This window comes from Acomys minous, assembly GCF_964271855.1.
Source record: "Acomys minous genome assembly, chromosome: 4".
In the NCBI taxonomy this organism is placed as follows: Eukaryota; Metazoa; Chordata; class Mammalia; order Rodentia; family Muridae; genus Acomys; species Acomys minous.
The window spans coordinates 51242093-51269475 of NC_140486.1; the positions used below are offsets into that span (position 1 = coordinate 51242093).

Genomic DNA, 27383 nt, shown 5'->3' on the forward strand with positions numbered 1-27383 from the left:
TGTTTACAGCAGGGGGCGCGTGGGGGGGGGGCAGGGCAGCGCTGTAAGCCGGGTCGGGCGTGGCAGCTGCGGTGAGCGCAAGGCGGGGGCGCGCCCGGGAACCTCGTGCACGCGCCGCGGAGCCGCCCGCCCCCGCCCCGCCCCGCCCCGGTCAGCTGGGTTCCGTGTCCAGCCCGCTGCGGAGCATCCCGGGCGGCGCGAACGGCCCAGCCATGTCCGCAGCCATGAGGGAGAGGTTCGACCGGTTCCTGCACGAGAAGAACTGCATGACCGACCTCCTGGCCAAGCTCGAGGCCAAGACCGGAGTGAACCGGAGCTTCATCGCGCTCGGTGGGCGGCGGGTCCCCCGGGAGCGGCGCGGGGCACGGACGGAGGGGCGGGTGGGAGGCTCGTCGCGCTCGCGGAGCCGGGCCTCGGAGCCGCAGGCTGCGGGACGCGCGGGCGCTGACGTGTCGCCTCTGCAGACCGCGAGTGTCGGAGGACCCACACAGCTTTTGGGCACGGTGTCTAGAAGGGTGGGATTCACCCCTGGGACCCCTGGGCAGCCGGGCCCCGCGTGGACGTCCATACCCGCGCGTGGAAGCCGCGGCTAGCCGAACGGGCTTTGCTGGCGGCGGGTGCACCGCGGGCCAGCCGGGAGGAAGGAGAGGCAGGGGACTGCCCGGTTTGCCCAGCCCAGGCAGGCCCTCCCCAGGGAGTTGAGGCAGGGGATTGCTTAGAATACCCAGTTTAGGAGAGCCCTGCCCAGGGAGAAGAGGCAGTGTCCCCAACCCAAAAGGGCAGGCCCAACCGCCTGGTGTTTTGGTTTCTCTCCTGTATTCGAGGCAGGAAGAAACCGCCTAGGAAAGGCCTAACCTCATAGTGTGGGTGTGGGTGGGGATTGTCTCTTCAGAATGTCTGCCCTGCCACCTAACCTGCTTCTCCTTCGTCTCCCAGGTGTCATCGGACTGGTGGCTTTGTATTTGGTGTTCGGTTATGGAGCCTCTCTCCTCTGCAACCTGATAGGTTTCGGATACCCAGCCTACATCTCGTAAGTGGCTGGTGTTGCTTTTCCCCTCCACAGCCCTCTCTCCCCATTCACGTCTTGTTTGGAGCTCTTAAACCTTGGTTCCTGAGAAAGAAGTACATTAAGGTTAATGTACCTACTGCTTTAGATTACACATTGGGAGCCTTAACTTGTTCTCTGATCTCCTGTCAGCTAGCCAAAGGTATATATATATTTTATCAGATTATACTGACATGGAGTCGACCTTATCCAGGCAACACAAATTGCAGAGCTTAGTCCTGTTTCTGGACCTCAGCAGCTATTGGGAGTGAATTGCATCCCATTGATGACTGATGGTTATTTCCACCATATGTTTTTGTACACAGTAAAACCCAATTAGTTAGAACTTTCTTAGCCCAGAGTTACATCCCGGGTTTTTTTTTTGATTACATTTATTTGATCACGGGTCTCACACTGTAGCTCTGACTGACCCGCAACTTATTTTGTAGCAAAACACCTTAGCCTTAGCTTTTCTAGTGTTAAGATTGCAGACATGAATCACCAGGCTGGCTTAAATTTTTTTTTTTTTAAATTTTAAAAAGGCTAATGATTGGGCCAGTGAGATGGCTCAATGGTTTGATGTTTGCCACTAAGTCTGACACTCTGAGTTCAGTTCCTGGCCACCCACATGGTAGGCGAGAGAACAGATTCTGACAGGTTGACTTCTGAACTAACTCTAAATGCCTCCTTCCCACTGGCTTCGCTGCTTCCTACGACAGATCAGTAAAGGTAGTGACAAAAATTCAAGTTTTTTTTTTTTTTTAAATTTTAAAAGTTTTATTTTTTGTGCATGGGTGTTGTGCCTATGTCTGGACACCATATGTGTGCCTGGGGCTGGAGGAGGCCAGAAGAGGGTGTTGGATCTGCTGGAACTGGAGTTAAATGCAGTTGTGAGTCAGTCAGCATGTGGCTTCTGGGAATCAACCCTCGGTCCTCTGGAAGAGCAGCCAACCCTCTTAAGTGCTGAGCCATCTCCCTGGCCCCAAGGCCAAATACCAAAAGCAAATTTGGAAGCACCTTAGTATATTTGCAACAGAGCCCCTTGGTCATATAAATTATTCATGTAATTACATTTTAAAATGTATCATATGATTAGGATCTAATGAGTATTTATTTTATAACTTAACGTTTATTTTTGAAGATATTTTGTAATGTATCATTTCTCTGTTCAAATCAGAATTGTTCCTCTGAATTTTGTTTTATATTATAACAAAGTTGATGGGTTTCATCCGTTTGATTTCTGAAACTTCTTAACCATAGTGATAAAAATTAAAAGGGTAAGAAACATTTCATTTGGAGGCCAAGACACAGGTAATATGTGACTGTCACTGGGCAGATTGGAATTTAACATGTGCTGGAAGAGAGAAAATGTTTTGTTGCTGTTTTTTTGTGTTCATTTTTGAGACTGTCTCAAGTAACCCAGGCTGGCCTCAAACGTGCTGTGTAGCCAAGGATGGCTTTAAACTTCTGATGCCCCTGCCTCTGTCTCCTCATTGCTAGGCTCATCGGCAGTGTTACCCTGGCTAGTTTTGCAGATTTGTTTTTAGAAGTTAGTTGTTCTGGCCAGTGGCCAGCTACTGATGTGCCAGGCTTGTTTGTGAAGTTGGAAAGACCTCGGACTACAGGGCTTTTACTCTCCCAGCATTACCAGCTAACCAGCCCACCATCTGGGCTTTGTGATTGGACCAAGGATCACTAAGGCAGACTAGGAAAACTGGTTTGACTTTCACTGCAGCTAAAGGGACAGAGAGAGAGAGAGAGAGAGAGAGAGAGAGAGAGAGAGAGAGAGAGAGAGAGAGAGAGAGAGAGAGAGAAGCCCTTTTGGTGATATGTAATGTTAATGCAATAACAACCTTGATTCAAAGTAGCTAGCACATCACTGTGTGTGGTAACAAAGTTACCCTGCCAGGTACCCCTCTGCTTGGTTCTTCCTGTGTGTGTGTTGTGCTTGTAATTCTTTTAAAAGACAAGACGTTCTGAAGTGTTTTTAGGTGTGTGGTTTAGAATTGTTCCTCTTCCACTATGTGGGCTCTGGGGACTGCACTGGGCTTACCAGGTTTGGCAGCAAGACTTTTGCCACATCGAGTCTTCCCCAAGAATATGGATTTTTAAAAACACTGTATGACATAATACACATAACACAGTGCTATTTGATATATAATTGTATGAGAAACATAACTCCTTTGTTGGCATGAATACGGTCTATGTGAGCTGTAGAGAGTTGAGTGTGTTTCTTGTCTAAACAGATGGCTCAACATTATAAAGAGCACTTGTTCCTGTTAGGATCCGGGCTTGGTTCTCAGCACCCCGATGCAGCTCATAACTTCCTGTAACACCAGTTCCAGGGGATCAGTTGCTCTCTTCTGACTGCCACAGGCACCAAATGGACATGGTGCACATCAATACATACATGCAGGCAAAATATTTAAACATAGAAAATAAAAATTTAAAAATTAATTTTACAAAATTGTTTCTAAGCTGGGTGTGGCTCCTCCCTTTCGTCCCAGCACTTGGAAGGCAGAAGCAGGAGGGTCAAGACCATGCTAGTCTACATAGTGAGCCACCCTGTCCTGGACGGAACACGTAGTCCATGTACATGTGCAAGCGTGTGTGTGTCTGACTAAAAGTGGGGACAGAGCTAGGCTGTGTTTTCCCTTGGCTAGAAATGATCTTAGGCTGGACTAGTTCCAGGCGTACTTGTTTTTCTTTTTTTTGGTTTTTCAAGACAGAGTTTCTCTGTTTGTAGCTTTGACTGTCTTGGAACTTACTCTGACGACCAGGCTGGCCTTGAACTCACAGAGACCCACCTGCCTCTGCCTCCCAAGTGCTGGGATTAAGGGCATGTACCACCACTGCCCTGCTCAGTCATCCATCCATCTTTCTTTCTTTCTTTCTTTTTCTTCCTTCCTTCCTTCCTTCTTTTCGTTTGTTCTTTTGGCTCAGTCATATTTCAAAGTGATTTTTTTTTTAAGTTGCCAATTTCAACCTTGTTATTTCTTTGTTCCTTCATTGTCTACATAATCAACTGCATATCATTGGCTCTTTTTACTTACAAGATATTAACTGTCTGTTGCTAGAAGTTCAAACAGTTAGGCTGGTTATTTCTAAGTAGTAGAGGGAGGTGGATTTTCCAGGTATTAGAATTTAGTCAAAGAATGACTGTGCTTTATTTTCTTTTCAGTTTGGGTACTCTGAGAAAGAGTGATATTTGTTCTACATTCTAGTAAGGGTTAGAAAAACACTAAAGGAAATTTAATGATTTGAGCAAAATTCAGAAAGTAATATTCAGTGAGTGTTCACTGGTGTTTGTTTGTGTGATGTTGCCACCTTTCTCTGGGTCCAGCTTTTTCACCTTCAAAGTCAGCATAGGGTTTTGTGGCTTGTGTAACCACTGGAGTCATTTAAGAGGCTTAGAAATACTGAAGGCTGACGGGGTCTTTCCCCCTTAAGTTCTGATCTAAGTGGTCTGGGATATGGCCTGGCCTTCGGGGTTTCGAAAGGCTTATCAGTCTTTTATATATATTTTTTAAGGATTCTAATGTACAGAAAATGTTGAGAGCCTCTGGTATAGAGAGGCAACAATAAACACTACACAAGTGCCCTGTCAGTGTGAAGATTGGGCGAGAGGGAGGAAAATAGCCTTCTGTTCCCAAGAATAGTTAGAGACCTCCTCAGTGCTCTGCTTTGTGTAGGAGGTTCGAGAAAAAAAGTGGGATTTGTACACACAGTAGAAAGCATACAGACCCCCCAGTCATTAATCATTCAAGAAGCCAATATTAATTTAATCAAGTCTGTTCATTGTATAGCTGTTTTTATTGTGATTGTATAGTTTTTTCAAGAGAAAGAGCATTCTTAACAATGGTGGTTTTTGAGCAGTGCTCAGGCCGTTGTTTCTGGGGAGGAGGGGGGAGGGGGCGACAGCTCAGTGGGTTAGAGTGTTTGCTGTGTGAGCAGGAGTGCCCAGCACCCACGGAAAAAGCTGGGTGTATGTGTATGTGCCTGTATCCCCAGCGTTTCAGGGTTGAGATAGGAGATCTCAGGAGCTCACTGGCCAGTTGGTCTAGCAGACACGGCAAGTTCAGTCAGAGGCTTTGTCTGGAGGAAGTAGCAAGGAGGAAGACATTGGGAGGCCTTCCCTGGCCTCTGTATGGGACACACAGAGGCACAAACCCACACACCCATGAGCGTACACCTCACACCCAGACATACCACCACCAGGACTCTGCATGCCTCAGCCTGGTTGGGCTAGCAGGTGATTTGTGAGTGAGGACGTCTCTTCTGACTTCCGAAGGCTGAGGATTCCTAGACCGCAAGCCATCAGCTGATTTGGTGATCTGGTAACTGTCACCTGCTTCGGAAGTGGCACCAGCCTGTGCTGTAGTCACACGGAAGATGAGGGGAACGGGCTCAAATTCAGACTGCAGTGTTTATCTTCAGTTGCTCAGTTTTCTTGCTGGTCCCTTCTTCTCCCTAGATATTTAGTCTTCAAAAACTGAGATTCATCTGCTTAGCAAACGTCAGTGCCACCCGTACACCACATGCTGGTGTATGAAGCCCTTTAGGTACGGCAAGGAATAAGATGAGGCACCCCCTTTGGCATCAGCAGTCTGCCAGTGAGCAGGCAAGAAATGGGTAAAGTAGTGAAAAGAGCTGCGAACTCTCAAGAACAAAAAGTCAGGAAGCCATGTGGTAGGGAGGACAGGAGTGGCTCTTTGGAGATTTATCTGCAGTGCTGTTTAAGACCTGCGGGATGAGCTAGACCTAGCCCGGCAGAAGAAGCCAGGTGGGCCATGGCCTGAGGCGGCGGCAGCCTGGCTCTGTGACGGGAAGGCTGAGGGAGGCCCCTAAGGGGTTTAGGTCTGCGGAGGGCAAGGCTGACTGACTGGAGTGCACCCTTCACTCCAGAGGGCTGTACGCTTTCTGATTGCACTAGAGAGGGTTTAAGTAAGGCGTCACATGATAGAATTTCCCAGATAAAATGCAAATGGCTGCTCAGACCTCTGGAAGGGATCAGTGATCTTCCTGAAAGTCTGCTAGAATTTATTTCCTCCTTTCCCCTTTGCCCCATCATATAGGAAGGAGCATACAGATTGCATGTAAAGGTCAGTATTGAGCCTAGAGATTACAGGGTGTGGAAATGAAAATTGGAAAAGCTTATTTGGCCTCTTGCCTTTTTCCATTACTCACCCCCTTGAGAAATTCATGGGTGAGGCTCAGGTGCATTTGGCCCCAGGTCAGGACTCTCTGGATGCTGGAGCTTGGAACCTGTGATGAGTGGGGGAAGGCAGTGCCTTCCCACAGGCCTCCTCCTCAGTGGTCATTCTTTTCTTTTTTCTTTTTCCTGTGTACATGTTGCTTTGAGCTCTTAATTAACCTCTATGCTTCTAGGCATTTTGGCTGCCCTGTATAGGCAATCTGAAAGCTAAATCCAGCCTTTTTGTTACCAAGAACTATTGACAGGTTTGCCTTCATCTCCCTGATAAGAAAAGCCTGGATAACAGTAGACCCTGTTGTAAAGGGAGGCCCACCTATCCCCCCCAGAGCCCAGGGGCCAGCATGTTTGCAAACCTGTGCAAACATCTCCACTGTCTAATTCGAAACAGTTTTGTCACCTCCAATAGGAAACCAGTAACAGTTACTCCCATTCCTGCCCCCTCAGCTCCAGGGAACCCTTAGCTAACACTGTCTGGGTGACTCTGCCGGAGCTTTTCCCACAGGTGGAATCATGCACTTTGGGCTTTGGGACTCTGTGCAGTCCTGCTTTTAATGGCAGCCCTGAGACCAGCAGAGAATGTGACTCTACCTCCCTACACAAAGCCTGTTGCCTGAGACTGATGGGGAGCACTCCGCAGCGTGGCCGGTGTCGTGCTAGTTCAGGCAGGGGCAGCACGAGTCCCGTCCCTGCGTCTTTGTACAAGTGGAATCATGGTGCAAAGTCTAATGACTGCATTTTCTGTTTTTATTAATGCCCTGCAGTGAGAAGAAGGCAGGCTTGTTGGTTTTCTGTCCTACTCAGAAAGCTTTTAGTTTAAATATCCTGCACAGACATCTTTGCCTTTCTCTCTTTTTATTTTAGATGTGCTTAGAAAAATCAGGCCGCCACCTCCCTGGAGTTGCCAGATTTTGGCCTTCGAGGTCAGACACATACCAAGTCCCTTTAGTGCTAAGTGTGTTTTAGTTTTCTGTAGTGTAGGGGTTGAACACGGGGCCTCGCAGGTCCTACTAAAGCACTTTACCACTGAGCCAATCCACAGCCCCTTCTGGTTTGAAATGGTTTTCCATGGTCAGGCGTGGTGAACGCACACCTGTGATCCTAGCACTCAGAAAATGGAGGCGCAACAGCAGGAGGTCAGGGTTATGCTTAGCTGCACAGCAAGTGTGAGGCCAGCCTGAGACTCTGCGTTGCCCCCGGGGCCCCAAGGGAAAAAAGAAGGGAGCTGAAGAGGAAGAAATGATAGTCCAGGGAGACCACGCACACACGCATGCACGCGGAAGGAAGGGCAGGGGACAAGGAGATGGTCATACAGAGGCCAGGCTTCATCCGGAGCCCTCGGTCACTACACAGGAGCATGGCAGCATCTTAGGCCTGTAAGTGCTGACCTTGCAGACTAGAAATGTATAGAGTTCATCTCTGTGCCATCTGTATCGAAACCTCACATCCACCTCGGGGACTTGTTATTTCGTTTTCTTGACGTTCTCCAGCCAAGTTTAAACTTGAGGCATCAGTATAAAGAATTTTATTTTCTCTGGGCATGATGGCGTATGCCTTTCCTCTAGCAGGTAAAGCTCCGAGAGCCGGAGGCCATCCTGACCCACATAGCAAAGTCTAGGGCAGCCATGGGGAGACCTTTTCTTTAAAAAAAAAAAAGGATTTAATTTTTTTCTGAAAAGATTTATTTTTATTATTTTAAATTCTGTGTCTGTGTGTGGGGTATGTGGACTTGGTGTGGGTGCCCGAAGAGGCCGGAAGAGGCGTCAGACCACCTGAGCTGGCATTACCGGTGGTTGTGAGCCACCTTGAGGGTGCCACAAATTGAACTCTGGTCCTTTTCAACCATCTCTCCAGCCCCAAGAATTTAATTTTACATGGCTGCTGGCTGCGTGGGCTGCATTTTATTTAGCTACATTACATATATCTCTGCCTAAGGCCTCCACAGATAGAGCTCATTTAGTGTTTGAAACAGTCCTGTTAGGAAATGCTATGGAAATCCCCACTTTCACACACAGGGAGCAGAAGGAGCCACCGCCTGATCCAGGCTGTGCAGTCAGTGGGCGGGAACTGGTATGTGAGCTCAAGGAGCCTGGTCCCTCCCCGGCCTGGATTTCAGTTAGATGCTTCCTGTGTGGCCTTCTGTGTGGCCTGCAGATTTGTGCAGTAACCTCAGAGTGAAGAAAATCTGGTGTTAACTTTTTCTTTTGTTAAGTCAGTTCTGTGGACACATTAGCTTTGTTCAGAGTGTCCCTTCTCTCTCAGATGAGGTCCCCCCGTGCCCCATACACCTCTGTTCGGAGGCATTTGCTGTGCTTTGTGAGCATGAGCTAGAGCTGTTATCGCTTTCTCTTGGTTTCCTGTCACGCAGCTTTAACTCACCACAGCGCTGGGATGATGAGCTCAGGGCCTTGCGCCACGCATGCACTCCATTAGTGACAGGCAGCCCAGCCCCTGGCTCACTGAGACCCGTCTCAAAAAGTAACTTGGGCTGCTCTGGCACTCACTTCCCCTGCCTCAGTTCTCCTGCCCTGGGAATTTTAGGCCTGTGCCATCACACGTGGCGGAAGTTAAACTTTATGATACCACACGTAACATAGATGGCATACTGATGAAGCCTTTGGTTTTATTGTGAATGGTCGCCCTGGGAGGGTTTTCCTGCGGACTTGCTGCACATGATGTGCTGGCCACTAAGTTGGCTCTTTAGGGAAAAATTTGAAGTGTAGGAGGAATATTATCAAGGAGGACAGGTGTGGTGGTTCCGCAGATAGAGGCGCCTGCCACCAAGCCCACGTGGTAGGAAGAGATTGCACATGATGTCACATGTGCTGCAGCGCCAACAACACCCACCCCAACAAGCAAACCAGCAACAAGAGTTTTAAAAATAAAGAGGAAAGGAACAAGTTACGTTCTTCATTTTTTTTTTTTTTTTTGGTTAACTGAGAAGGTAGTTTTTACACAGGCAAGAAACTTACTAAATACTGCCTGCCTATCTCATTTGTGTTGTATTGTTTGGTGTGTGGCGCGTAGTATAAATAGCAAATAAATAAATTAATTGTGTTGTATGACTCATTCTGTCATTAGCCTTTCTTGCTCTCTTGGTCATATCTCTTTTTTTGAAAACACATATAGTCGTCACTGAAAGCAAAGCAACAAAAACCAAACAAACAAAATACAATAACAACAACAACAACAACAACAACAACAACAACAACAACAACAAAAGGAGACCTAGGCATGGTGGCTCACACCTTTAGTCCCAGCACCAGGGAGGCAGAGGCAGGCAGAGGCCAGCCTGGTCGACATAGTTCGTTCCTAGCCCGTCAGGACAGGACTACATAGGGACCCTGTGAAAAAATAAAGAAAAGAAAGAAACCTGTGGCCACCCATAGTCTTTTACCTTGCTATTCTAGGAAGAAGGAAAACATTTTTTTCTTATTTGCATAGGAACAAAATAGTTCAAATGCTTTAAAATGTCTTTTAGAAAATTATTTCTATTTTATGTATATAAGTGTTTGCCTGTGTGTGAGTATGTATAACAGTGTGTGTGCTTGATGCCCACAAAAACCAGAAGAGGGTGCCAGGTCCCCCCAACACTGGGGTTACAGATTGTCTTGAGCCCCCATATAGGTGCTGGGAGTCGAACCTGGGTCCTCTGCAGTAGCAGCCAGTGCTCTTAACCACTGAGCCACCTCTCCAGACCCCTGAAACGCCGCCTGATGTGAAGCACTGGTCCTAGGAAAACAGCTGCTGTGTTAGGGATTCTCGAGTCTGCCAGAAACATGACAGACACTGTGACTGAGACCTCTGAACTCAGGCATGTAAGCGCTGCCTTGAGCACCCTTGATGTTCGCTGCGATGGGTTGCTCGCCCCGCGCAGAGGCAGGTTCCCATGGTTACCCACCAGTTCTCCATCCTTACTTTGTTTTTGTTTAATAGATGTGCTTGTGAGTTTGTTAGTATAATTGCCTTGTTAAGATCTTTATGATGGGTGTGACTGATGTTAATAGTAAAGTCTGTGCTTTGAAGATAGACTCTGTCCCATTTTACGTGAGTTGTACGTGAGTGGCACATGGGTCATGTAATGCAGTATGTGTCTAGTGTTTCCTGTGGGAGACTTCAGAGGCTTGCTAATATGGGGTTGTTAATTACCAGGTGTGTTACTCCGGGGCAAAGAGCTCAACTTAAAAAAATTGGTATTTGGTGACGGTGTGGAGAAAGCAAATGAACATATGTGGGGGTCAGAGGACATTTCTGTCATCTATTTGTTGTTTTTTTAAAAGTATATTTTTATTCTTTTAAATTGTGTATGTGTGCATGTGTACACATGAGAGAGTGTGTGTAAGTGCAAGTGCTGAGGACTCCAGCAGTGTCGGAGCTGGACTTACAAGCAGTTGTGAGTCACGTGATGTCTGTGCTGGGAACTGAATCGGGGTCCTCGGCGAGAGCAGCAAGAGCTCTTAGCCACCGAGCCGGCTGTCCAGCCCCTGTCCTCACACCTTATTTTGTGGCAATTTTTCTTGCTTCAGACAGGGGGCTGTGTGTGAGTGGCCACCTCATTGTTTGTGGTAGGTGTGCCAGGGCTGCACCCTACTTCACATGACAAAGGGACGGGACTCAAGTTGTCCGGCTTCACCAGCTGAGCCATCTGGCCCGACCCTGGCTTATGTTTATAAAAGTCAGCGTCCTTATGTGTGGAGAATCACAGAAGCAGCGTTCTGTAAGGGCTGAGGTAAAGGTTGTTCTTTTTATACTACACAAAGGAAAACCTGAGCTAGTCATACTTGGAGTTTCCTGCCTTTACCTCATGGACCTTTCATACTATTTAAGAATTACAAGTATTCCCAAGTACTATTTTCTTTCATTAATTTTCCCCTTACTCATTTTTATTTCCTGTTAGTTTTTCCTGTGCTTAACCCTCCTGCTAAAAACATCATTATTCAGAGATGAGAAGAACTGTGGCGTTTAGTCTTCAGCATTGTGAGTTTGTGTGTTTTGTATTTTTTGTTTGTTTGTTTGCTTGTTTTTGTTTTCCCTGCTTTGGTTCAGTGCAACCGGTTGTTCCTAAGCAGAGTGTAACTCACCGAGACTGGCAAGGTTTGAATTTTAAACCCACTTTGTTTTTCTGTTTTGCCGGTGGGAGCCCGGAATCCGGTTATTTATTTGCTTCTGGTAAAGTCTTACTTTTGACTGGACACAGGCTCAGGTGTGGGAGCTCTGCGAGGGCAGCTTGCGTCGTTTGATGGTCTGTCCCCGGTGTTCTTCTTTGGTTTCCTTCATTCTCTTGGCCGAAAGAAAGTTGAGCATGTTCTGCGGCTGCCTCCCTGTTTTCCTCGGCGCATTGTTTCTTCAGAGCAGCTCATCCACGGACGCTGAGTCTTCGGTGCTCTGGTCTTGGGCTTCTTACCCTTTAAGTACTGCCTGACGCCATATTGTCAGACATTATCTTCTTCAGAGAGATTGAAAGTTTGCAGGCCCTGCTAGCTCTTTGGGGTCCCAACCCCCGAAGCACTGACATCTGTCAGTCCAGGAATGCCCCCATCCTGCCTCTCTCTTTTGTTACAACCACGCTGAGAACACTCCAATTGGAGCCTGCAATGTACCCTTGAACAGACTTGGGCTTCCTCTCCCCAGTTGTCCTTGGCCTGTTAAGGAGAATGCCCTGACTCCAGCAGGCGCGTCTGTTAACAGCAGGCCGGGATGCTTGTCTGTCATGCCCGCCACTGATTGGGACCATGTATCACTTCCACTCTAAACCACGAGCATCTGCAGCTTCTCCGTTGCCATGGCTTCTCATGGGAAGCATGGTTTGCAGCCCGTAGGAAGGAGACTCAGCTTCACTCGATGCAGCCTACCACGTAGGAAGCATAACAACAAAGAATGTAAATCTATCTTTTATTTTACTTAGTTCTTATTTCCATTGAGACTTGTTTTCCTGTCTGTGGTAGACCCCTCTCCCACACGCACACGTGCAGGCTAGTCAGGAAGAGCTTTGTCTTTGTTTGGTTGTCGCTACATACTCTAGACTGGCTTTGAATTCAGGATCTCTTCAGCCCAGTCTCCTGAGTGCTGCATGCCTGAAACACCACACCAGCTCTGAACCTTTTCTAAAAGTTTGACTGTAGATCGCTGAGAGTCATTTAGGGCCTTGGCCGGTGTCTGGTGCACTTAGGTGCACCCGTGCTGTAAGTGACACTCTGTGGGGTGTGGGGGCCACCCAGTTCACGTTATCCACACCAATACACATTTAATGGAGGGGGAAAACCAAACAAACTGGAAATCTTATTTGCTTTATTTATTTCTACAATATTCTAAGAAAAATTATGTCAAAGGAAGGAAAATGAAGTTAGGAAATTGCCTGTTGATAAATACTTCTCAAGTATATTATTTGGCATATAGGACACAGAAACAGACAGCACTAAAGTACATGAGTTTTTAGAGTCATCTTCTGTTATGTTGACTTTCATTGTGTACAATGATACACATTCCATTGGTAGAACACACTTGGTCATACGTACTCTGCTGAATATAGGGAGCCGACAGATTTCAACGTAATGACATGAGAGAATGTTGAGGCACGCATTGGGCAAGAAGAACCTGTAAGTGTGAAAGAATTTACAAATTGTTAGCAGTGTTTAATTAGGGCACATGGGGGAGACTTAGGGGGTAGAGGCATATGCTCCAAGCCCAATGACCTGAATTCAGTCCCCAGCACCAAAGTGAGAGGAGAGAGCCGACTCCTCCAAATTGTCCTATGACTTTCACACACACACACACACACACACACACAAGATTTAAACATTAAAGTGCAAAATTGATAGCTATATTTAAGTAAGAGACTGTTATGTCTGTCCCAAGGAGACTGAATTAGAAGTGGTAGGTGAGGGGGCTGGAGAGATGGCTCAGAGGTTAAGAGCACTGACTGCTCTTCCTGAGGTTCCGAGTTCAATTCCCAGCAGCCACATGGTGGCTCACAACCATCTACAATGTGATCTGATGCCCCCTTCTGGTAGATATACATCCAGGCAGAGCACTGTATAATAAATAAGATTAAAAAAAAAAGTGGTAGGTGAGGAAAGTTTCCTTCCCATAACTTCTTTTCCTGTTTGCTAGTTTTGTGAATGATGTAAATACCATATTTTTCCGCACTATAAGACACACCCAGTTTTTAGAGCAGTAAAACAAGAAAAACAGTAAAAACAGCAATCAGACCATAAGGTGCACCCTAATCCCCCTCATACACTGTTGAGGGGAAAAAGTGCATCTTATGGTCTGAAAAATACATTAGTAGCATATTTGTGGTCCAAGATACTGGGTGAAAGTTGAGTAGCGTTAATTCATATATTATTTATTTTATTTTTTAATTGCTTAAATGTCTGCTTTTGTGGTACTGAGAATTGACCCAGGGCCTGGGTGTGCAAGTGTGATCACCACTAACCTACACCCCTGGCTCTTGCTAATACTTCCAAGTGCCATTGTACTGCTCTCAAGAGAGACTCTGTCCAGAAGAGAAGAACTCCTCACGGAGGAAATGAATAGGCTGAACAGTATCTATTGTGCACACTGAGAACAAAATGGCTCTGTGTTGAGAGCGCACGGGAGGCGGGTGCAGGCCTTCCTCCTCCTCATTGCTTCCATTGGTGTTTGTGGCTGTGGGGTTGAATGCAGAGCCTTGCACATGCTAGGCAAAGGCTGCACCCCCGAGCAGCATCTGCTCTCGAAGCTGGAAGGGGAAGAGAAAGAGGCGGGTTTTAGTTGTGAGCGCTCTAGTCCTTAAGCTGCCAGGCATGTTTCCCTCCCTCACTGGTCACAGCTGGGAGTCACTGGGATTACCACAGTGGGCTGAGCCCCTGCTTCTTCTCCCGGGACCTGGCTCCCCCTACTGAAGGCACCTCTGCTGGTCAGTCTACACAGACCCTGCTGTGAGCGTGTAAAGGAGGTGTGGTTGCCGGGTAGGAAGGAGCAGGGTCTGCGCTGCCTGAGCAGTGAGTCTCTTCTGGGCAGCGAGGGGGCCTGAGCTCTGTTAGAGCTTCTGATGTGGCAGTGGATTGCTGTGCATGTTTAATGGTGGCGGTGACCACCATTCCACAGACTTGGCTCCCTCATGCCAGTTATAGATATGGCTGCAGTGGATATTAACCTGGATGCTATTAGCTCATATGCAGTATGCAGGTAGGAAAGGATGTTCTCTCCCTTCATCAAGACAGAAAAAATGAAAAAAAAAAAGACAGCAAAAATGAAGCCCGTTGTGACAGCACACACCCACAATCACCCACCCACAATCACAGTACCTAAGAGATGGGGCTTGGCAGGAGGATTTGTTCTGAGAGAGCCTTGGTTACACGTCCCATTCGAGGACAGCCTGGGTTACATGACGCCCATCTTTTTTTAAAAAAAATTATTTATTTATTTTTTGTTTTTCAAGACAGGGTTTCTCTGTGTAGCCTTGGCTGTCCTGGACTCGCTTTGTAGACCAGGCTGGCCTCGAACTCACAGCGATCCGCCTGACTCTGCTCCCTGAGCGCTGGGATTAAAGGCGTGTGTCACCATGCCCGGCATGGGAGACCCAATCTTTAAAAAAAAAAGTTTCTGGGACAGCGGTGGTGCCTTTAAGCCAGCAGGAGGTTCTTTCAGTTCCAGGCCAGCCTGGTCTACACAGCAAATTCCAGGACAGCCAGGGCTATACAGAGAAACCCTGTCTCAAACAAACAACTCACACCCCCAAACCCCAAACAAAACCAGCATAATGGTAATACAGGAATTAGAATTATGACATAATAAAATGTCTAGTTGTAAGCAGGGTTTTCTTTTTAAAGTAGCCTGTTTCTGAGAGTGATTGTAGATCCACAGTTGAGGGGACCAGGAGTTCCCATATGCGCCTGCCCCCTCCACAGAGCCGGGTCTCCTGTCAGCATCCCGGCCAGAGAGAGGAGCATGTCACAGCTGAGTGCAGAGGGACACATCTTTATCCCCAGACTCCTGAGCGTGGCATCGCTGATCAGGGAGTGTTTCCTGCTCTTTCGTGACATGTAGTCTGGGAGAGAGAAGACCGGATCTTCTCGGCTTTGGTTTTCTCCATAGGAGTGTGATGTGTGATGCTATCTTTTAACACCCCCAGTTTTCGGCTTGGTTTCAACCAACGCACAGAGCTGCAGAGGTGTGAACAAGTGGGTAGGCCAACAAGGATCGAGTTGGCCAGCGCCATTGTTGAGCCCAGTGGGCTGGGAGAGACTCATTAGTGCCCTCTGTGGTTATCAGGGCCAGTTCAATACCAAAGAAAATAATTTTTCCCAACCTTCCCAAGGTTGGCCCAAAGAGTGTTTCACCAGTATATAAAAATTCACTAACTTGCAAATAGGACTTTGGGGAGTTCAGCTGACTCTTCCATCTTGCAGCATGTAGGATTTGGGGTATGACTAAGGTGGCGCATGCCTTTAATCCCAGCACTCGGGAGGCAGAGGCAGGTGGATTGCTGTGAGTTCAAGGCCAGCCTAGTCTACAAAGTGAGTCCAGGACAGCCAAGGCTAATATGGAGAGACCTTGTCTCAAAAACAACAACAACAAAAATCTGCAATTCTCTATTCTCCTGTAAGTTCACTCCTTATGAGTGCTAATACAAATTACCATACTAGGGGTCTGGAGAGGAGGCTCAGTGGTTAAGAGCACTGGCTGCTCTTCCAGAGGTCCTGAGTTCAATTCCTAGTACCCACGTGGTGGCTCATAACCAGTCTGTAATGGAATCTGATTCTCTTTTCTCCTGTGCATGAAAATAGCCCTCATATACATAAAATAAATAAATAAATAAATTACCATACTAACTTGGGAGGCAAAGGTAGGCAGATTGCTATGAGTTCAAGGCCAGCCTAGTCTACAAAAGGGAGTCCAGGACAGTCAAGGCTACACAGTGGAAACCCTGTCTTGAAAAACCAAAATAACCTAAAAAAATTACCATGCTATAATAATTATCTACTATGGACATATTTATTCTGTGCCATTCAGTGTTTATAAATACATTATATATACTAACTACTGTCATCGTCACAGCAGCACAGTAAGATTTATCATGTCACTTGGTAGATGAGCAAGCTAAAGCCCAGGGAGAGTGAATACCTCCCCACCTAGGTTAGTATGAGTGTGTAGGGGAGGGGCAGGGTGCCTGGTCAGCCTGACTTGGAGTAGTTAGTTTTTAATAGTTTATTTTGGTTAAGTAGAAAGTTCAACTGAGTTAATTTCATCTGATGGGCTATATACACACTCTCTTCTCTGTGTCCCTATATGTCTACGTCAAAGGCCTTTTACTCCCTAAAGCACAGGCCGTGACACTGCTAGAAAAGACTGTTTATCAGGAAATCTATTAGCTATTCCCTCAAGAGAGAACGGAAATGAGTATGTTCACTTTAGTGTTTGTTTCTAACAAAGCCCCAGAGAGGACTAGCCTCAGAGGTAGCACTGGTTAGAGCCTGGAGTTCCATGTCTCCCAAATAGAACCTTTTCTGCGCCCTTCATTATTAAAAAACACCATGCTAAGTCGGGCATGGTGGTGCATGCCTTCAACCCCAGCACTCAGGAGGCAGAGGCATGCAGAGCTCTGGGTTTAAGGCCAGCCTGGTCTACAGAGTGAGTTCCAGGACAGCCAGGGCTATACAGAGAAGCCCTGTCTCTGAACACCTTCCCCTAAAAAACCCACTATGCTCATTACAGAGAACTTAAAGAAGTAAAATTCTGTTATCCCAGTGCTCAGGACTGGTTTTATTATACTCCCTGAAATCTTTCCGGACACCTGTCTTGTTCCGTCAGCACACGCAAACTCATCTTTTGTTTGTTCCGTTTTAACACACAATTAGAATATGTCTTGATACTCAGCAATGGATCTGGGACGTCTTTGTTGTCCTTTATAAAGGCTCCAGAATATTTCAAAGGTCTTTTAATAGCCATTTCCACTTTTAAAATGTGTTAAGTGCGGAGCTTCTAGAATCTTTTACTTTAATGAAGTAGAATTCATTTTGATGCCACTCTGGCCTCTTGGGCCTTCATTTTCACACGCATGTGCAGGCAGGCATGCATATTAGCCTGGCCAGATGTGCGAGTGCATGCTTATTATCCCAACACTCGGGAGGTGGAGCAGGAGGATGAGCGGCTGATAGGGAAAAAATTTTTTTCAGGTAGTCCATCACCGAGATGCCTCCAATTCAACATTTTGTGGTTCCTTCTTTTGCCCTATGAATTTGTAGGATTGCTGGATCCCCCAGAGCTTGGAACCATCTTTTCCACCTTAGCCTTGTCTGTCACTCACCCAGCCCATCAGCTCTAGGGTAGTGAGGCTCCATTCCTAGAACATGGTCAGTGGCTCGGGGCAGAGAGGAAGGAGGCCACAGTGCTGAGCATCAGTGCTTAGGCCTGCAAAGAGCGATGAGCTTAAAGACCATGCTGTGTCCATGTTCAGAGAGGCTGTGAGCATTTACCCCAGGAGTTCAGAGCTCAGATCAGTGTCTGCTACTTACGGCGAAGCCAGGCCTGTGCAGCGCGCAAGCCACTGGCATTGCCGGCTCCTGCCGGGATCACTCCAAAAAGCCTCTGCGGTACCTTCCAAAACTCAGATTGCAACCCTCCTATTGTACTTACGTTAATTAGGACATATTAAACGCCCACTTTGTACCAGTCATTTTGTTAGGTGCTCTTCAGGATGGTGGCGAATGTTTCTAATTAAGAAAACAACATGCTACAGTGAAGTAAACACGGGCTTTGGAGGTGGTCCTAGGTATAAACCCATCTCCGCTACTTGTAGCACAACTGTTTCTCTTCTGGGCTTCAGTTTCTTCTTCTGAAAACAAAACAAAACAAAAAACCCCACAAACTCGACAAACCCCACAGGCTATTATGAAGGTTTTTTTTTTCTTTCTTCCTTTTTTTTTTTTTTTTTTTTTTTTTGGTCAGGGTCTCATTCTGGCTGGCTTAGAATTCACCGAGCTCCTTCAGCCTCTGCCTCCTGGGATTGGAGTTAAAGTGCTCCACAGTCCGTACATTTGCCAGAGTTCGGTGCTGGAGATCGGGCTGTGAAGGGTAATAGGTCTCACTAATGGACGACGCGTTTCTTTTGCCTTTCAGAATGAAAGCCATCGAGAGTCCCAACAAAGATGATGACACCCAGTGGCTGACGTACTGGGTGGTGTATGGCGTGTTCAGCATTGCCGAGTTCTTTTCCGACCTCTTCCTGTCCTGGTTCCCCTTCTACTACATGCTGAAGGTACAGTGGCTTCTACACAGCCTTTCCCTTCACGGTGCCCTCTGCCTCAGACTCGCAAGGGCTTGGATGCTGACACCAGTGGTTCTTAGAGTACAGCCAAGAAGGCAGGACTCCTGCCCGCCTCCTCGTTTAAAGCCTTGGAAAAGCCAGGGCAGCGTGTGTCAAAGGCGTTTGATAATGTCAGGGAACGGAAGAGCTGTGACGTGTGGTAAGAAACCAGTGTGTTTTCAGCATTCACAGTTCCGAAGAGGAATCATTTTGGAGAGAAAAGCCACGTAATACCCATAATAGATTTGGAGAAAGGAAATATGCAGTTGGTTGAGAAAGTCATCTTGGTAACTTTGGCAGGTGTGGTAGTCAGAGCTCAGCCCTCCAAACCCTGTTTTGGCACAGGACTAGCCAAAGCTGCCGACATCTGGGGAAAAGGACAGGAAACTGAAATTGCTTTTCAGCTGGATCTCTGTGAGCTTCCGGCTTGCCCCAGAGGGGAGTGAGCGGGAGAAAGCTGTGCGTTTCAGGGGCATGGTGGCTCTTTCTCACTGAACAGGGATGCTGTCCTCAGACAGTCACCCAGGTGTCTCCCCGAGAAGAGGCCAGTGGCTGTGACACAACCACTGCCTCCGCTTCTCAGACTGCAGACTTCACAGGCAAGATAGGGTGGTGTGTCCCCCACGAGGGGCTCTGGGTACCCCCCTTTCCTTCTTGTTAGTTACTTTAATACAAAGTGCATATGACGTAGTTTAAAGATTTAAGTCACTCTGAGGGATTTTTTTGGGGGAAATCCATTTTATGCTTTCCTTAAAAATAACCATTATTGGCTGCGCTTAGTGGTGCATGCCTGTAGTCCCAGCACTCAGGAGGCAGAGGCAGGTGAATCACTGTGAGTTCAAGGCCAGCCTGGTCTACAGGACAGCCAGGGCTACACAGAGAAACTCTGTCTCGAGAAACAAAAACAAAACAAAACAAAAATAACCATTGTTAGCTAGCCATGATGGCACATACCTTTAATCCCAATACTGGGGAGACAGAGGCAGGCAGATTTCTGTGAGTTTGAGGCTAGCCTGTCTACAAATGGAGTCCAGGACAGCCAGGGCTACACACAGGGAAGTCTTGTCTCAAAAAACCAAAAATACAAATCAACAACAACAAAAACCCAAACCATTGTTGGGGCTGGAGAGATGGCTCAGTGGTTGAGAGCACGTGCTGCCATTGAAAAAGATCCAGATTCGATTCCCAGCACCTGAATGGCCATTGTCTGTAACTGTCTGTAACTCCAGTTTCAGGGAATCTGTTGCCTTCTGACCTCCTTGGGCACCAGGCACACATAAGCTGAACTCTCACATACATAAAATAAGAATGAATCTTTAAAGAAACAGAAACGCTCACTTTCACTTCATTTATGGCAATTTAGTTTAGTCATTTATGTCTAGGTCATAAATAATGCTTGCCTTAGTTGCTTTTTTCTTTTTTCTTCTTTCCTTTTTTTTTTTTTTTTTTTTTTTTGGTTTTTGGAGACAGGGTCGGTCTTTGTTAGCCTTGCCTGTCCTGGACTCACTTTGTAGATCAGGCTGGCTTCATATTCACAGCAATCCACCTGCCTCTGCCTCCCGAGTGCTGGGATTAAATGCATGTGCCACCACACCTGGCTCTTTTTTCTATTTTGTGCACTACTTTGAAAGATGATTTGGCTCTCTCCTTCCCACATCCTACCTGGTACTTCAGCCTTTTCATGTCCCCATCATCCCCACTTACAAAATTGTGACTTTGCAGATGCTGTTCCGACTTATCACAGTTGTCATGCATATAGCACACCAGGGTTTTTTTTTTTAACACCTGGTAATTGTTACTTATATAACTTATGACCCATTTACAGTTATTTGCATTTTAATTTCTACACATTTGTATACTTATATGGTTTTTGATCTGAGGAAGATTGGGTGCAGGAGAATAGATAATCGCATGCTATCTCATTCTTTAGTTTCTTTCTTCCGTTTTTTTTTTTTTTTTTTTTTTTTTGCTGCCCCGAGAGTTGGGAGTTGAACCATGCTAGGCAAGTGCCTGGCCATGGATCTGCTTTAGCAGCTCCTTTATCTTGATTTTTAATTCTGAGCTATACTAGATGTAGTTTCTTTAGCTATTTGATTAGTCTTTATTTTAAAACATCCGTCCACATGTTCCTCTTTCCTTTAAGTCTGACTGCCGAATTCTTACACTTGCTCATAGTTAAAAACCATTCGGCAGCAATGCTGTGTGCTGTGATTTTTATTTCAACCATAATTTTCAAGCCTATTTTTGATAGGCTCTTATTTCTATTTTATTTTGTGTGTGTGTGTGTGTGTGTGTGTGTGTGTGTGTGTGTGTGTGTGTGTGTGTACACTCGAGGGAGTACACACACAGAAAGTCAGGACCCTCCCAGGAGTTGGTTCTCCTTGTATTATGGTTTCCAGCAATCAGCAGCTGAGCTCTGGCCACTAGGCTCGCACAGCCATCACCCTTCTGTGAGCATGGAAACAATCTGTTGTGAAATTCTGTGTGATTCAGTTGTGGGTTTGCTCCTGACGGAGTCTGTAGCTGATTATGTTTTTGTTTTGTTTTGTTTTGTTTTTTTTAAGAAACAGTGGCTCGTCAAGTATCTCGTTATTCTGGTCTGCAAACCAATTTTCTTCCAAGGGATTCATAAACTCTGTCAGGCTGGGAAATAAATGACACACCCTTTTATGTCCTAGGTAGCTTTAAACTGTGGACTTGGCCCAACCTAGAGTGACCAGAGATGTGGGTCTCATTTGAAGGATCAATTCCCAGATCAGATTGGCCTGTGAGCATATTTTTGAGGGATTACCTCTTTTTGTTGTTGTTTTTTGTTTTTGTTTTGGTGTAATAGCCTTGGCTGTCCTGAAACAGTCTTTGTAGACCAGGCTGGCCTTGAACTCACAGAGCTGTACCTGCCTCTACCTCCCAAGTACTGGGATTAAAGGTGTGCACCACAACTACCTGGCTTAAACAATTGATTTTATTTTATTTAGTTTTGAACAGTTGATTTTAAATTTAGCCTGTTGCCTCTCTATGGCTATATTGCAAAGGCTTTCCAAGATCTAGATTTATTTATTTCCCCTTTTCCTTAATTCTAAAGTTTACATAAGGCTATTTTATACAGGAACATATTGTAATTTGAGCATATCCCTTGTTTTCCAGGCAGCTTTTCTTTTACTTTCCATCATCAGAACATAAATGATATTGTGTATCTAACACTTAGGTTTTTGACTACTGTAGCCATAGTAGGAAAAGTCGATACATAAAGTCAATCTTGCCAGTGGTGGCGCACACCTTTAATCTCACTCAGGAGGCAGAAGCAGGCAGATCTCTGTGAGTTGAGGCCACCCTGGTCTACAGACAGAGTTCCAGGACAGCCAGGGCTACACACAGAAATCCTGTCTCGAAAAACCAACCAACCAACCAACAAACCAACCAACCAAAAAAATGTGTCTGTGTCCGTGTCCGTGTCCGTGTGTGTCTGTCCCTGTCCGTGTGTGTCCGTGTGTCTGTCTGTCTCTGTCTCTCCCCCTCCCCCTTCTCTGCTTCTCTCCCCCCTCCCCCTCTCCCTCCCCTCTTCCCCTACTCCTCCCTCTCCTCTCTCCCCCTTCCCTTCTCCCAGTCTCCCCCCTCTGTGTGTGTGTGTGTGTGTGTGTGTGTGTGTGTGTGTGTGTGTGTGCAGGGATTGACCATTTTAGGCAAGCCCTGTATCACTGAGCTACATTTCCAGCCCTTAAAGTACATTTTCTCTGGCATTAGCTTTAAGTTCTGGCCAGGCTAGTCCCTGACTGTCCGATGTATCCCCACTCTTGACTGGTGATCGCACTGGAGCGCAGATAGTTGTCTGGCTTGTTGTCATGTGTGGATTCATTGTGTCTGTGCTGATGTCACAGCAGTGAGTTGATGAGTATGTGCCCTTCGTCTGAATTGTCTTGTGTGGTTGGTTGTCTCTGGGAGAGCTACCAGCTGGCACTTGGAAAAGCTTGATGAAAACCGTGGTCATATCTGCGTGACAGGCAGTTCTATAGGTTGAGGTGGAGTTTAGAAAGCTGATGGATGGGTGTCGCCTGGAGAGTGGAACAGTAATTAACCTCATTTCAACATGAGAACTGGAAAATGCTGCGGATATAGATAGAGAGAAGTAATTGTTTTCCTGTCCCAAGGCAGTAGCTGGAGGGCAACAGGACGTACAGAGTGGACAGTAGGCTGGATAGTCACACAGGGGACAGGACAGGGGGACACTTAACTCTGGTGTCAGCTGTTAGCCGTGCCTTCAGCCATCCAGAAAAGAGAGTCAGCCTGGCTGGGTTTCTCAAAGGCGGCGTCTCTGTAGGTGGATGGCATTGAGGGGTCCACCAGTAGTGAGGACTTTGGATGATATGGCTGTCCTGATGTTAGCTGGTAAAAGACGTCATGGGGCTGGAGGGATGGCTCAGCGGCCAAGAGCAGTGGCTGCTCTCGCAGAGGACCCAGGTTCGATTCCCAGCACCCACATGGCGGCCCACAACCACCCAGAGGGATCTGATGTCCTTTCCTGACCTCCGTGAGCACTGCATGAACATATGGTGCAATGCATGTTTGCAGGCAAAGCATTTGTGCACATAAAGTAAATAAATATAACCCCCCCCCCCCAAATTCCCAAACCTTACAGAACAGAAAAAGGACTCAGACATGATGACATGCCTAACCTCATGAAACAGACAGATCCCTTTTGATTTTTAATTTGATGAGTCATTTACATTTCACCTTGAGGCCTTCTCTTGAAGTGAACATCTGTTTCTCCATGAATAATTTGCTTCTGAAAAGGAGACATTCTGTGTAAAAATACTAGCCAGAAACACACCCCTCTCTGTTCTTTTTAAAGTTCTGGTATTTTGCCCATGCTGGCCTCGAAGCGTGTTTAGTGTTCCTCGGCCTGCTGCTGAGTGCTGCGCTGATAAGTACAGCTATACTTGGCTATATCTTAATTTATTTGTGTGTAGGGGGTGTGTGCTTACTTGCATGTGTTCATAGCCCAGCATTTGACATGGTGCACAGCCTCATGCCTGTACAGCAAGCTCTCTCCCAGCACCCTATTCGTTATTTTTTGTTAGTAGGTCAGGCAGGCAGGATGGTGCAGTGGGGAACAGTGATCACTGTGCAGGTCTGCCAGCCTGAACTTGATCCCCACAGCCCACAGTGGAGGGAGAGAACTGATGCCTGAGCGTTAGCCTCTGACCTTGACATGTGCACCTGCACTCACACATGCACCGTATTTCAAGTCACGCACAACAGACACGCAGAAAAAATTTAAAACACCATAGGTTTCATTACGTCATATTTATATTCCCTGTATTTTCTTGTCTTTCTCCTTGTCTCCCATTATTATTTGTTTTATTTATCTATTTATGTTTTAGACACGGTCTCGCATATCCCAGGTTGGCCTCAGTTTCCCTGTGTTGGGGAAGGATGACCTTGAACGTCTTACACAGAGTGCTGGAATTATGGGGTGGTACCACCATGCCCAGGTTTTGTGGTGCTGTGAGAGGCCATCACTGTAACAACTGAGCTATGGTACCAGCCTCTCCTCCTTCTTCCTTCTCTTTCTTTTGAAACCCTGTCTCTTTGTATAGCTCAGGCAGGTTTTTTTGTTTTTTAATCTCGGGAAGCCTCTCACCAGCCTGCAGCAAACACTGGGCATGCTGGCGGAGCTGTCAGTAACAACAGCTATCTATGCCCTGAGTGGTGGAGGGCATGAGTGTAGTCCCGATGCCCAAGGCTCCTTCTCACCAGCCTTCTCTTCCCGCAGTGTGGCTTCCTGTTGTGGTGCATGGCCCCCAGCCCGTCTAACGGGGCTGAGCTGCTCTACAGACGCATCATTCGTCCTGTCTTCCTGAAGCACGAGTCCCAGGTAGACAGCGTGGTGAAGGACGTGAAAGACAAAGCCAAAGAGACTGCAGACGCCATCACTAAAGAAGGTAAGGGTTAGAGACCACGTGGTGCACAATGTGCAGGGGATGTGATGTCCTAGGCTCCAATCGCCGGCTTATCGGCCACCTCAGCCTCCCCGACCATTTCCACTGCTGTTTCCGCAGGGACAGATTCAGCGCAGCCTTCAGTCACCGTGTTAGAAAGGCTCGACTTCCCCACTGCAGGCGCGGAGTTTAGAGTACCGTTTCCACTGCAGTTCGGGTCACCTGTGGTGTGGCATTCTAATTGTTTTGTTGCTGGGTGTGGTGGTACGTGCCTATAGTCTCAGCATTTGGGAGGCAGCATGCTAGATGAGCCATGTTTTAAAATTGAGAGACGTCAGGAAACTCTCACCAAGAAGCCTGTGCTAGTTTGCCTTTCTGTTGCTGTGATAAAACCCATTCGCCAAAAAAAAAAAAAAAACATCTTGGGGAAGAAAGGAGGGATGCAGCTTGCCAGCTCGATTCCAGGCTTGTGTTCAGCCCCACCTTTCTTACACAATCTAGCCCCCCCCCCACACACACTCACACATCAATTAGCAATCAAGACAATGCCTCAGAGACAGACATGCCCACCAGCCAGGCCGATGGACTCAGCTCTACAACTGGGGCTCCGTCTTCTCAGAGGTGTCAGATTGAAAATCAAGATCAGCTGTCCGTGAAAGTGAGCCTGAATCACACTTACAAACTGAGCAGCTGGACTCTAAGGGTAGATTGTTCAGGAATGGCTTGTGAAAAGGCTTGGAGTAGAAGCAATAACAGAAACAGGAGGATGGCAGGAGACTGGGTCAGAGAGTGGGCAGGGAGGGTCAGATGAGGGGCTGCCCATGGGCCATGGGAAGGGAGCTGGCTTAGACTGTGGGAAAGGTGCCGCTGGAGCAGCGTTTGGGGATTTAGCTCAGCAGTAGAACATTTGCCTAGCAAGTGCAAAGCCCCGGGTGGGTTGGGTCCTCAGCTGGGCGCGGGTGTTGGGAGGATATGGACTGAAGAGGGAAGGACACATCGTCCAGTGTAGATGCTGTCATCTGGCTAGAGATCATGGCTTCATGATCTGTAGTCATGACAATAAAGTAGCAATAATTAAGTATGAGATAACTGATTTTTTTTTTTAAAGACGAGGATGGTAGGATTTGCGTATGAATTAGGCTAGGAGTGTGTGAGAGAAAGAAGCCAAGGCCGGCCTTCACAGCCTGAGCAGATAAAAGGGTAGACTTGCCATTGAGGTGGGAAGACTGGGTAGCAAGCAGGAAGTTCAAAATCCAGGCCTGGGCAGATATCTGAAGTGTCTGTTAGAGAGATACCTGCATGGAGCAGCCACTCGGTACAGACCGTAAGGGCCCCAGGAAACAGGGTGTAAGAGATGCAGGCGCAGCGCACAAGCAGGGAGGAGCCGAGGAGGAAAGCCAGAGTACAGGCCCGGTGAAGTGTCCACTGTGCCACTTGCCATGAGGGTTGGATAAGGTGACAAAGACCAAGGGACAGCCATCAGAGTAAGCAACGAGGAAGGATCAGTAACCGGAAGAAAACAAACTTTATGGGTACTGGGAACAAACATCTGACTGGAGAGATGTGAGAGAATGGGACAGTATCTGTGGGAGGGGAACAGGGTCTTGAGGCTTGAGAGCGCCCCTTTTTTTTGTTTTAAAGATTTTATTTATTATGTATACAATGTTGTGCCTGCATGTACACCTTAACACCAGAAGAGGGCACCAGATCTCATAATAGATGGTTGTGAGCCACCATGTGGTTGCTGGGAATTGAACTCAGGACCTCTGGAAGAGCAGCCAGTGCTCTTAACTGCTGAGCCATCTCTCCAGCCCGAGAGACCCCTTTCTTAAGGCAGGAGAAACAAAGCATGTTTGAAAGTGAATGTAAAGATCAGTAGAGAACACAAGGTGATTTCACAGTAAGCAGAAGAAAAGAGAGATGGTGTGGGGGGGGGGGGGGAGGGCTGGATGGACCGGGAAGAGACGTGGACAGCTGCCTAGAAAGAGGCTGGCGTGTAGGCGACATACAATGAATATATCAGGTGCCATGGGCCACCACATCTGTCTCACGTGCCCAGTTCTAGCTTTGGATCATGAAAGCAGACCCCAAATAGGACTGTAAAAACTGGAGGAAAAGTGGGGCTGCAGAGATGGCTCAGCTGTTCACTAGGTGGCTCAGACTGACTAGGGATTTCTCCCACAGCTGGCCGGGAAAGGAAGACTGTATTCCTCATTGTCAGCTTTGCCTGGTGATTTTCCCTGAGTGAAGGGAAAGCGGCTGTCAGGAAGCTTGTGGACAAAGGGACACTTTGACTCTCAGGAGGAGACTATGGGCGCCATAAAAAACAGCGGCCGTCTGTGGAGCCTCGCTGGAGGCTTCCAGAAGGCTGCCCCACCATCCATGGTGGCACAGTGAGCAAGCCGAGGTGTTTATAGTGCTGGCATGGGTTCTTTTCTCTGACTCTGGTCACCATGACAATCTGTTGCTTTTGATGATTTAAGGAGAGAGGACAGGTAGCTCAGGTGATGGGGGTCATACAAGCTTTGAGCCTAGATGACCATCAAGAATTAATTCTGCTGACATCTTGAGGATTTGTGCTCCAAAGAGGCACTCTGGCCATTTCCTGGAAGCCCTCTTAGCCTTGACCACATGCTCCATCCTGAGTCACACACTTTATCTCGTGGCCAGGAGCTTGCATGATAAAAGCTTTTGATACAATTTTCTTTTCCTTCAACAGTCAAGAAAGCGACAGTGAACTTGCTGGGTGATGAAAAGAAGAGCACCTGAGCCCCTGCTGGATGGCCCCACCTCCACCCTCGCTCCCTTAGAGCGCCATGTCATGCTAGGGACAGTGGCACAGTCGTTGAATTATGTTGCCTTGGAAACTTCCCGATGTATTAAAAGTGGAATGTGTTGTAA

General features: G+C 47.1%; 1 protein-coding gene across 1 annotated transcript; it reads left to right on the plus strand.

Moving 5' to 3' along the window:
- The first annotated feature begins 45 nt into the window (after positions 1–45).
- REEP5 (receptor accessory protein 5) lies at positions 46–27383 on the plus strand. The gene is made up of 5 exons (XM_084780082.1): positions 46–330; positions 937–1030; positions 18360–18498; positions 24317–24485; positions 27202–27383. Exons 1-5 carry the CDS (start codon positions 213–215, stop codon positions 27249–27251), a joined length of 570 nt encoding a protein of 189 aa, XP_084636208.1. The 5' UTR covers positions 46–212; the 3' UTR covers positions 27252–27383.